General features: G+C 40.9%; 1 protein-coding gene across 1 annotated transcript; it reads left to right on the plus strand.

Annotated features, from left to right (window-relative positions):
* Positions 1-9,052: 9,052 nt before the first annotated feature.
* On the plus strand, positions 9,053-10,741 carry LOC133283828 (uncharacterized). Its single transcript, XM_061480737.1, has 3 exons — positions 9,053-9,247; positions 9,855-9,980; positions 10,493-10,741. The coding sequence occupies exons 1-3, from the start codon at positions 9,053-9,055 to the stop codon at positions 10,739-10,741; spliced, it is 570 nt and encodes a 189-aa protein (XP_061336721.1).
* Positions 10,742-12,576: the final 1,835 nt, after the last annotated feature.

The following is a 12,576-nucleotide window of genomic DNA, read 5'->3' on the forward strand; positions in this document are numbered from 1 at the left end:
AAGTTTACCAACATTCTCTCCATGATACTAACTCATATCAATTATCTCTACTAACCATAAAATCACAAAATTCACCTATAAAAGCACTCTACATAAAAGGGTTAGACACAACATGCAAATTATTCTCATTATTCCTCGAGGTCCTTTGACCGAAGAGGTGATGTCGGAGGCCCATAAGGGCCAGTTCACTGTTCACCCTGGTGCGACAAAGATGTATCAAGACTTGAAGAGAATTTTCTGGTGGCCAGGCATGAAGAAGGACATTGTTGTGTATGTGTCCAAGTGTTTGATTTTCCAGAAGGTGAAGATTGAACACCAGAAGCCGTTTGGTAAGCTTCAACCTCTAGAGATTCCGGAATGGAAATGGGAGAGCATTTCCATGGACATCGTGGTGGGTTTGCCGAAGACTCAGGCTGGTTGCGACTCTATTAAGGTCATTGAGGACAGACTGACAAAGTCTGCCCATTTTCTTCCAGTAAAGGTGAGCTTCACTATTGAGCAATTGGCCAGACTGTATGTTCGCGAGATTGTGAGGCTTCATGGGGTGCCCGAGAGTATCATCAGTGATAGGGACCCGAAGTTCACATCTCGGTTCTGGGAGGCGCTGCAGGAAGCTTTTGGTACTCAGTTGAGATTGAGTACAACCTATCACCCTCAGACTGACGGAAAGACTGAGCGGACCATCCAGACCTTGGAGGACATGTTGAGGGCTTGCACTTTGGAGCAGGGTTCAGCATGGGATATGTACCTGCCATTGGTTGAGTTTTCGTACAACAACAGTTTCCATGCTAGCCTAAGCATGGCACCCTACGAGGCGTTGTATGGTAGGAGGTGTCGGACTCCTACCTGCTGGTCTGAGGTTGGAGACAAGGAGTTGTTTGGGTTGGACTTTGTCCAAGATACTACCCAGCAGATCCAGATGATCAGAGAGAAACTGAAGCAGGCGTAGAATCGCCAGAAGAGCTATTATGATGTTAAGCATCGTCCACTGGAGTTCAGTGAGGGTGAGCACGTGTTTGTGAGACTTTCACCTATCACCGGTGTTGGTCGGGCCCTCGGAGTGAGGAAACTGAGCCCAAGATTCATTGGGTCATACCAGATGATTGGTAGAGTAGGACCTGTTGCCTACCGGCTTGCCTTGCCTCCAAACTTGGCCAACATCCACGACGTGTTTCACGTGTCTCAGCTTCGGAAGTACATAGCAGATCCTTCGCACGTGGTGCAACCGGATAATGTGGAAGTTCGGGAGAACTTGAAAACTCTCGTCGGACCACTCAAGATTCTTGATCGTGGCGAGAAGAAGTTGAGGAGCAAGATCATTCTGATGGTCAAAGTGCATTGGACGAGAATAACTCCTGAGGAGTGCACTTGGGAGCGAGAGGACGAGCTTCTCCGGCAGTACCCCGACTTTCGGGACAGGTATGTTTCTGATTTTGAGGATAAAATCCTTAAAAAGGTGCGGTGAATGTAAGAACCCACACTGTTAATTAAGGGAATTAATTAAATAATATCGAGATTAATGAAATAATTCCATAATTGACCCTAATAATTATGAGAAGGCTTGAATGACTATAGAAAGTGATTAATAATGTTGAAAGTCGCTTTTTGACGAAAAGTGCAGATACCGATTCTGCTCCACAGTATAAATGCATACCGGTGAAGTATCCCAAAAAATGATAATAAGTGTGGGAATATTCCTAGAATAATGTATAGGACTAGCAGAACAAGTTTCAGGTCAAAATAATGAGAACTGGTGTCAGAACTGATACTGACTATGTAAAAGCGCGTACCGGAAAGGTGCTGCGAAAAATAAAATAAAAATATGAAAATTCCTAGAAAAATGGCTAGGGTCAGAATCTCAAGTTTGAGATTAAAACGATAAGCGTAGCTATTAGCGCTAATACAGTGCGATTAAAACTTAAGTGGACTATATATACCCATTTGGCCCAAAACCCTAGGCCATATTTGATTTTCCTACGTGAGTTTTTGGACCTCCCTTGGCTGCTAGTCAATTTCTCCCATTTTCCACCCTCTTCTTCCTTCATTCTTCACCAAAGACTCCACCTTTACTTTGATTCTTCCTCTTTGAAGTTATAAATACTGGTTTGTGAGCATTGTGAGGGAGTTGGTGAAGCATTTCTGGGTGTGTGTTTGCTGTTTGTGAGACTTAAGGGGGATGTGTTCTGACTTTGGTTGAGTGAAACCATTGTCATGGTAGTTTTGGCTTCAAGAAACCATTTTTCTTGATAAAGGGCAAAGCTTGGAGTGCATTTTCGTTTCTTGGAAGAGTCAGTGCTATGGTACTGTGTAGAGGACCCCTAGTGTGCCTCATTTTTGGAGTTTTTGGAGATTGAGGTATACTATGATCACCTCTTTGTCATTTTCATGATTTAAGCTTGTTTAATCCATTAAAAATTGAAACTTGGGTCATTTGAGTTAAGGACTGTGTTTCTGAGTTCCTAATATGTTAATGAACATCTGTTTAGGGAGTCATTGGACTCCCAATCGCTTTTGAACCCTTAAAAATGAAATTATGCAGAAGAATGCTAGAGTTTCTGCATTCTGTCTGATAAGTATTCAAATACTTTTCGTGTAGTATTCGAATACTTATCCCTTGGTAGTCGAATACTCCTTGGAAGAAAAGTATTCGGATACCTTTCTGGGAAGAAAAGTATTCAGATACCTTGATGAAGTATTTCAATACTGGGTAGTATTCGAATACTTGGGTATTGGTATTCGGATACCTGTTGGTATTGGGATACTGGGGGAAAAGTATTTGGATACCTTGTGGTATTCGAATACTTAAGTGAAAGTATTCAGATACTTTCTGGAGACAAGGAGTATTCGAATACTCATCAAGGAGTATTCGAATACCTCCTACAGAAACAACATGAAATGACTTCAAATGAGTTGGAAAACCTTAATCACTTAATGGAATCTTGAGCAATGATTATTGATGATTAATTATTGTATAAACAGATTTTGATTGTGCTGTTTGTGGGCATTGAGCTAGTGTGAGCTTAGCTTGAATAGTTAGCTTGCAAGGTAAGCTTTTGTGTCCTCAGTTTAGCCATTGTTGGTTCCACCATACTCCATGGGGGATGGTTTATATGCATGATGTGTTTTCATGTATTGATTTATTGAAATGCTTTTGAGCTGTTAAGTGCAAATGCCTATGATATGTATGTGATGTTTCGCCTAGACGGGATGTGATCCTGTGGGCAGGTACGACATGGGCGTGTACTGTGTGGGTAATAGACGTATGTAAATCCTGTATTTCTCTAGCCAGTAGAATAGTTAACTCACATGACATGATTATCTGCTGCATTGCACTGATTTGGAACTTATATTGTTAAACTGTTTTTAGAACTTATATTGCACATGTAAGTGAGCTTGGGGTGGAGAAATCCTTGAGGACCCCTTGTCTTACTGAGATTTCTGTTTAGAGATCTCACCCCACGTTTGGGGCACATATTTTAAGTTCAGGTAACTCCAGGGTTGAGATCTCGGGCGGCAGGAGGCCGGAGCTTAGTTGATTGATGTTTACCTGCTTATGCTGATTATGCTTGGATGCTGGATTATATCTGTTGCTATTATGCCATTAGCTTCATTTTATGGATTATTGAGATGAGACTCAATTGGCTATGTTGCTTTATTTGGTGAGCATGGGGATTGTCCATGCCACATTGACTTGACTTTATGCTTTTAGTTTCGAGTTGTATAGTTGTATCAGGATACTGGTCCAGACTACGTGTTGTAGTTTCGTGACTTAGATACTCATTAATTATATATATTGAGGTTATTCAGTGTAGTTAGCTATCTATTTGCAATCTACATACAAGCAATGTTTTAAAAGAATTAAGTAATCAACTTGGTAATGAATAATGACGTCATAATTGAAAAGAAAAAGTTTATTCCGCATTTTAATTAAGAGTGGCTTAATACGATGATATGATAACAAACCGGGTATACACGGGGTGTTGCATTTTACGGTATCAGAGCACTTTCTAGGGAAAAGCCTGTATGTATTGCAATAACTTAGGATGTTCTGCTGTCTTGTGTGTTTTCTCTATTGGGTTTTGCTATGATGATGCATATGTGACCACATTGTGTGGGCCTGATCAACTCATTCTTTGTGTAACTTAGGCAGAGTCATGGTACTACCGCGGAGAAACCGTGAGATGACTAAGGGTCAACCCGACCCGGTCCTGATTGCATTAGCTGAGATGTAGGCGGCTAGACTAGCCGATCAGGAGGCTGCTAGATTGGCCAACTTGGCAATAATGGACGTCGTTCGAGAGGCGAACCAGAAGGCCACATTGGATGTTATTGAGGCGAACAGGCTAGCAAACATGACCTTGAAGAGGGTCATGTTGGAGGAGATGCGGGCTGGCCGCAATGAGGGTCAGTTCCCACCACCACCACCGCCGGAAATGGATTCAAAACGAAAAATCGAGTGGATAGGCAAGTTTCAGAAAATTTGATGAATAGTGACATTACCGGTGTAAAATACTGTGGTATAATTGTACCGATAAACGTGAAAATATGATCAGTATTGTTAAGAAGTAAAAATATGACGTGAACGAGAAAAATACGTAGGTTATGAATTTGTGGGTTATATTGGGTAATTTAAGAAAGTTAATTGGCGTGTGGGACCCACTTAAGTGACTTAAGTGAGTAAGTGGACAAAAGCATCACAATTTCAGAACACTCTCTCTCCTCATTCTCCTTCTCTCCTGTGGGTTTTCACCATTTTTAAAGGTTTTGAAGCTTTGATTTATAACTCTCTTTTCTAGCCATTTTTAGGAAAAACTCCTAACTACAAAGTTGTTCCCCTTGAGATTGTGAGTAACTTTCATGAAGAGTGCACCTTGTGGGGATGATTGTGTGAGGAGTTATACCCCTAAAACAGCCACAGAAATATTGAGTTTTTGGAGAATTTTTGTTGAACCATTGGTTGGAGATCACTCCCTTGGACCATTGGAGGCTATTGGTGATAAGACTTCACATTCTCATTTAGTTTTCCATGAGATTATAAATTGGATGAGGGTTTTGGAAGTTGTAAGTTGAGTTATGGTAGTTAGGAGCATGAAATAGTATGTCTCATTTGGAATTAAATGCTTAGAATGATAAATGATGTAATAAAAATTATTGTCATTTGGAAAGTTATAACTTAGTGAAAATTGGAGTTGATATTGATGATTTTGTGAAATAATATGATGATGGTATTGGATAATTGAATTGTTGAGCATTGGTATGAGTTAATAATAGGATTGTATGATATGTGTAAGTGTAAAATTGGATTGAAAACCTTGGAGCATGAATCCATGCACAATTCAACATATAAGAGAATTTAAGGAAAAATGATGTGAAAAATATGGTTTAATAAATGGTGGATGCTTTGGTACAATTGACCTATATAGGTTGCCTCTCACAAAGTTGGTGGGGTATTATTGTTACGTATTTGAATTTGTGGTAATGCATTTGTTGATGATCTTGGTATTGACCTATATAGGTTGCCTCTCACGGACGCAATAAAGGAGGACTAAACTTGGAGCGTACGTTTTGGAGCATTGTGCTTGGAGTTGAGGTAAATCTTTGAAACTTGGGTTTTAATCCCTTTTGTGCTCCACCACACCTAGTGGAAGGTTGTGGTTGGATTTTGTGCTTTTGGCATTGTGTGAATATGTATGTTCATGCATTATTGCTTGGTTGTGTGACATGCTTGGAGCATGTTGTGTATGAAATTTTGTGATCTCTGGCCAGTAGATGTGTGTGGTTTGGACTTCCTCTGGAGATATCCTTTGGGGATTTCGGTCGGGTTTTGCCGTGGGGCCGACTCTGGGAGCGGCACCAGGATTATCCAAATGTGAGACTTCCGTTGGATAGGGCTTATGAGGAGTTCCAATTGGGTTCTGCCATGGGGTCGTCTCATCCATGGGAGAGGCACCAGGAAGCTTCCCGGGAGTTATATGATGGGGTCTTTGAACGAAATCCTTATGTGGATGTTCTTGGATTTGTGCCCAGTTGTTTGGTTATTTTGTATGTTATGCATTTCACATGATGTTATTGTTGCACATTGAGTGAGCCACGAGGTGGAGTGATCCTCTAGTACCCTTGGTTTATTGAGATATATTTGTATATCTCACCCTGCATTTGGGGACATCATTTCAGGCTATAGCGAGTATGGAGGAGCTTCGGGAAAGAGGCCCGCTTAGTGATGGAGTTAGATCATGATGTGCAGATGGATAGCATGGCATTTTGGAGGAGTTTATTTGATGCACATAGTATGACATTTAGTATATTGGACTTAGATCATGAACATATTGCATGTTGAGATTTCCATGCTTTTGTGGTGTTCATGACTAGATTCTAAGTCTAGGTAGTTGATGTACATTTATTCCTCTTATTTATAAGTGTATTTTGGGTGAGCATGAGACTTGTCCATTGCCACATGTTTTGTATTTTAAGACATTGGATGACTTGTGTTGTAAATAGACCATTTGATGTGTAAAATGGCTATGATATGGGGAAATATTGTAATTGATGCATTACATAATGAATATGCATGATGGAAGGGCCTAGTGCCTACATTAGATCTTGTGTAAGTGGTATAATGAGTACTAAGGTGCTAGAAGTAAGTTATATCACCCATTTTGTGTTTTTAAATGCTGTTATATGTCATTTTGCAGTAGGGTAATCGATTACTTTTCTTTGGTAATCGATTACCTGAAACAAGGAACGCAAAATTGAGCCACTATGTTCAAAGTAATTGATCACCTTGACATAGGTAATCAATTACCTAGTTCAGTAATCGATTACCTGTGTCCAAGTAATCGGTTACCCAAAACAGGGGAGCCCAAATTGGCTACTGTCTCATTCTGGAGCCTTTGGTAATCTATTACCCAAAAATGGTAATCGATTACCACTGTGTAAAATCTTGAAAATGTGTTTTATGAAATCTAAAATCAATGGTATTGCTTAGAGAGATGATAATTAGTATGTGTTATGCTTCTGCGAGTTTTGCATTTACAATTATGGCGTTGTTTTAATTAGTTACGAAAATGGTTAATTGTGAATAATGAGGATTTAATAAAAGAAAAAGCTTACCCGTAATTTAATTAACTCAATTACTGTGATTGTAACTGGCTTAATACCATATGCAATGATAACATTTTCAGTACGTAACGGGCTGTTACACTTTATGGTATCAGAGCAATTTTGTTAGGGAACTCCGAGTATGTATGACTGCATTTTGTGTTGCATAGCTATCTGTGAACTATTTATGATTAATGTATATGTGATTCCTCAGTGTGGGTCTGATCAGCTCATTCCTTTGTGTTACATGTACAAATATCATGAGTAGGGAACGAGGTCACCGTGGAACACGAGGTGCAGGTCCTCAGCCGCCTGATCCGGTTACTGCAGTTCTTAATGCTCTGCAGGCGGAGACGGCTGCCAATAGGAGTATGACTGAAAACCTGATGAAGAACAATCAGGATAATCTGCAAGCCTTCATGACTGAGATGAGGGCTAATAGAGTTCGTCATCTGAGGGATGATTCTCCTCCACATATGGCTATAGTGACTCCTCCACCTACGCCGTATGTTACTCCTCAGCAGGGGGAGAGTGGGGCTAGTCACCATACTGGTGAGGCTAGTAACCAGACTACTGATCCTATATATGTAGCCCATACTTCTGTTGACCCGACTTCTTTTGCTCAGACATGGCTGCTGAGCAAGTTTTTGATGATGCTGCTGATGAGCGAAGGCTCATATCCTTTAGAAAACAAAAACCACCCGTATTTCTGGGGTCAAAGGACCCGAAGGAGGTTACTACATGGCTGAGGGGGATGGATAAGATATTCTAGGTGATGAGGTGTCAGGATCCTCAGAAGTTATTGTATTATGTGTATATGCTGGAGGGAGATGCCCACAAATGGTGGTGCAACGTAACTCGCCCTTTTACTATTCAGGGTGAGGAGCTGACATGGGCCTTGTTGAAGGCTTGTTCCATGAAGAATACTTTCCCCGAGATATCTGGGAGGCAAAGCAAGGAGAGTTTGATAAGCTTGTACAGGGGTCCATGACTGTGGATCTAACTTGGCTAAATTCAATGAGTTGGTCAAGTTTGCCAATTATGGGGGTACTCTACCTACGCTCGAGTTCTTATCTGCTAATTTTCAAAGAGGGCTGACTGAAAAGATTGCCAAGAGGATGTCAAATACGACAGTGAGATATTTTGCTGATCTTGTGACCCAATGTAAGAGGGTCGAGACTGTTTATGGGAGATATCCGAAATCAAATTCGGCAAAAGAGAAAGAAATTAAGAGGACATCTGGTCCTTCTGGTATAATAATAATAGAGGTGGCTACCATCATAATAACAACAGGGTAAGAGGTTGCAAGTAAAGCAGCCTCCTGGTCAATTCAAGAGGAGTGGAGCCCCGTGTGGTGGAGCTGTTGACAGGTATTATACCCCACAATGTGGGAAGTGCAAGAAATACCACAAAGGTGTATGTGGTGCTGCCCCAGGGGCGTGTTTCAAGTGTGGTCAGACTGGCCATTTTGCTAGGAGTTGTCTATCTGCTACTGGGCAGGCTGCGAATCTGCAGGTCTGAGTATCTTATACTCCTACTGCGGCACAAGCTGCAAATCTGCAGGCTTTACCGACTACTACTTCTACGACTACTGCTGCTATTCCTACGGTTGGACGAGTGTATACTACAAATGCGTAGCATACTAAAAGGGCCCCAAATTTGGTAAAAGGTATAATTTTCATTTCTAATATTGATTTGTCTGTATTGTTTGATTCGGGAGCAACGCATTTGTTCGTGGCGGAATATGTGGCTAAGGCATTGGACTTAAAGGTAACACGAATGGTTCCCCCTATGCGCATTACTACTGCTACATGAGAGGTTAATGATTCATCCTATATATGTGAGGAGGTTGGGTTTGTTTATGAAGGCAGGGGTTACACGATTGATTTGATTATCTTGCCCCTGGCCTCTGTCAATTTGATTTTGTATGGATTGGTTGTCTTAAAACTGCGCAATGATTGACTGCTGTGGAAAGAGGTTGATACTATCTCACGAGAGGCCTTCTGTTTGTCCGTCTCCTTACCTGTCTGTATGTCAAACTGTTAAAGCCTTGAAGGCTGGTGATCTGGGTTATGTACTCTTGGGTGGACTGGTTGGTGACAAGGAGGAAGAGATTTCGGGTATTCCGGTTGTTAATGAATTTGCGGATGTATTTCCTGATGAGATACCGAAATTTCCACCTGAGAGGGAGATTGAATTCTCTATTGATTTATTGCCTAGTGTGGGGCCTATCTCTTTGGCTCCATACCGGATGTCGCCACTGGAGTTGGCTGAGTTGAATAAGCACATTGAAGATCTATCTACAAAGAATTTTATCATGTCGAGTGTGTCTCCATGGGGAGCACCGGTAATTTTATTTGAAAAATAAGGATGGTAGTATGAGACTGTGTACTGACTACCGGCAGTTGAATAAGGTTACGATTAAGAACAGGTATTCGTTGCCACATATTGATGATTTGCTAGATCAGTTGAGAGGTGCCTGTGTATTTTCTAAGATTGATCTCCGGTCCGGATACCACCAGATCCGGATTAAGCCGGAGGATGTGCCTAAAATGATGTTCCGGTCTAGATATGGACACTATGAGTATCAGGTGATTCCCTTCGGGCTTACTAATGCCCCTACGGTGTTCATAGATTATATGAATCACATTTTTAAACCGTATTTGGACAAGTTTGTGATAGTGTTTATTGATGACATATTGATTCATTCTAAAAGAAAAGAGGAGCATACAAAGCATCTGAGGACTGTGTTGTAGGTGCTGAAAGATAAGAAGCTATATGCTAAGCCATCTAAGTGTGAATTCTGGCTATCGGAGGTGCAATTTTTGGGTCATGTTATTTCTGCTAGTGGTGTTGTTGTGGATCCAAGTAAGATTGAAGCGGTGAGTGACTGGGAATGACCTAAGACTGTGACTGAGATCAGGAGCTTTCTGGGTCTTGCTGGTTATTATCGCAGGTTTATACAGGGTTTTTTGCTATGGTACTGCCATTGACCCGTTTGACATGAAAGGATACTCCTTTTGTGTGGACCTAAGAATGTGAGGATTGCTTTCTGACTCTGAAGGAGAAATTGACTACTACTCCTGTGTTGACTCTTCCCGATCCGGTAGGTGATTTCGAAATGTATTGTGATGCTTCCAAGAAAGGTTTGGGGAGTGTGTTGATGCAAGAACGAGAGGTGGTTGCTTATGAGTCTAGGCAGTTGAAGACTCACGAGGAAAATTATCCGACGCACGATTTAGAGCTTGCTGCTATTGTGTTTGCCTTGTAAATCTGGAGGCACTTTCTGTATGGGATGAAATTTGCTGTGTTCAGTGATCACAAAAACTTGAAATATTTGTTTGATCAGAAAGAGCTGAACATGAGACAACGGAGATGGGTGGAATTCTTAAAGGATTATGATTTTGAGCTGAAATACCATCTGGGTAATGCTAATGTGGTGGCAGATGCATTGAGTAGAAAATCTGTCAGTGTGTCCCAGCTGATGATGTGGGATAATGAAGTGATTGATCAATTCCAGAATTTGAAAATAACAAATTTCTTTGCAGGTAGAGTGAGTGATATTGAGTTGACTCAGATTGAGAATGAATTGCATGAGAAAATTAAAGAAACTCTGATAAGGAATGATAGTGCTAATATTTGAAAGGCCAGGGTGGCATGTCTTTTAATGAGCAAGGGTTACTATTGTATCAGGGCAGGATTGTAGTGCCCAAGGAGTTAGCATATGAGGTTATGGTTGAGGCCCATAAGGGTCAGTATGCTATCCACCCAGGTTCCACAAAAATGTATCAGGATTTGAAAGAGAAGTTCTGGTGGCCTAGGATAAAAAGGAATGTTGCGAAGTATGTATCAAGGTGCTTGGTCTGTCAGAAAGTGAAGATAGAACATCAGAAACCTGCTGGTTTACTTCAGCCACTGGATATACCAGAGTGGAAATGGGAAAGCATCTCCATGGATTTTGTTGATGGGTTGCCGCAGACTCAGGCTGGTTACGATTCAATTTGAGTTATTGTGGATAGACTTACGAAGTCTGCACATGTTCTGCCGGTGCGAGTGGATTTCACCACTGAGAGATTAGCAAAATTATATGTGAATGAAATTGTGAGGATCCACGGGATACCGGTTAGTACTGTAAGTGATCGAGACCCGAAGTTTACTTCGCGTTTTTGGGGAGCTTTGCAGCAGCCTTTTGGCACTTAGCTCATGCTGAGCACTGCGTATCACCCGCAGACTGATGGTCAGACTGAGAGGACCATACAGACACTTGAGGATATGTTAAGAGCTTGCACATTGGAGCAGGGTACTGCTTGGGATAGGTATTTGCCATTGGTGAAATTTTTATATAATAACAGTTTTCACTCTAGTCTGGGCATGGCACCATATGAGACATTGCATGGACGGAGATGTCGTACTCCTACTTGATGGACTGAGGTAGGTGATAAAGAGAGATTTGGCCGGATTTTGTGCAAAAGACTACAGTTCAAATTGAAATTATCAGAGAAAAACTAAAACAGGAACAACATCGGCAGAAAATCTATTATGATAATAACCACAAACCGCTAGAGTTTGAAGAAGGTGACTATGTATTTGTTCGGTTATCTCCGGTCACGAGTGTTGGCCGTGCGTTGGGTGTGAGGAAGCTGAGTCCTCATTTTATCGGGCCAAATCAAATCATGTAAAGAGTGGGACTAGTGGCCTATTAGCTCGCCTTGCCCCCACAATTATCTAATCTACATGATGTTTTTCATGTGTCGCAGTTGCGGCGTTATGTTCCGGATGAATCACATGTGGTGATACCAGATGATATTGAAATTTGGGAAAACTTGAAAACTCCCATTTGTAAGAACCCGCACTGTTAATTAAGGAAGTTAATTAATTAAGTATGAGAAATTAGGAAATAATTCTGTAATTGACCCTAATAATTATGATATGGCTTAAATAATTATGGTAAGTGTTTAATAATGCTGAAAGTCGCTTTTCTGACGAAAAGTGCAGGTATCGGTTCTGCTACTCGGTATAAATGTGTACCGATGAAGTATTCCGGAAAATTATAATAAGTGCTTGAATATTCCTAGAATAATATATAGGACTGTGATTTCAAGTTTCAAGTTAAAATAATGAGAACTGGTGCCAGAACTGATACTGACTATGGAAAAACGTGTACCAGAAAGGTGCTGCGAAAAATAAAATAAAAATATGATAAATCCTAGAAAAAAGAGTAGGTTCAGATTCCAAAGTTTTAGATTGAAATGCTAAGCGTAGATATTATTATTAATATTGTGTGTTTAATGTTAAGTGGAATATATATACTAGTGGGCTCTAAACCCTAGGCCATGTTGAGGCTGCCTACGTGAGGAATTTCTGAACCCTCTTCAGTTGCCACCCTTCCTCTACCATTCTATAGCCATTTTCTTCTTGAACTCCACCAAAAGGACCTCATTTGCTCCTTGTTCCTTCACCTTTTTAGTAGAGTGAAAG

This window comes from Gastrolobium bilobum, unplaced genomic scaffold (assembly GCF_033153095.1).
Source record: "Gastrolobium bilobum isolate Gb01-03AN ecotype WA unplaced genomic scaffold, APGP_CSIRO_Gbil_v1 utg15969, whole genome shotgun sequence".
NCBI classification, from domain to species: domain Eukaryota; kingdom Viridiplantae; phylum Streptophyta; class Magnoliopsida; order Fabales; family Fabaceae; genus Gastrolobium; species Gastrolobium bilobum.

Coding starts and splice junctions, on each gene's coding strand:
- LOC133283828 (XM_061480737.1), top strand. CDS start 9,053: ATGATTGACTGCTGTGGAAAGAGGTTGATACTATCTCACGAGAGGCCT. Junction 9,248..9,854: donor TTGTTAATGAATTTGCGGAT/GTATTTCCTGAT, acceptor ACTGTGTTGTAG/GTGCTGAAAGATAAGAAGCT. Junction 9,981..10,492: donor ATCCAAGTAAGATTGAAGCG/GTGAGTGACTGG, acceptor GAATTCTTAAAG/GATTATGATTTTGAGCTGAA.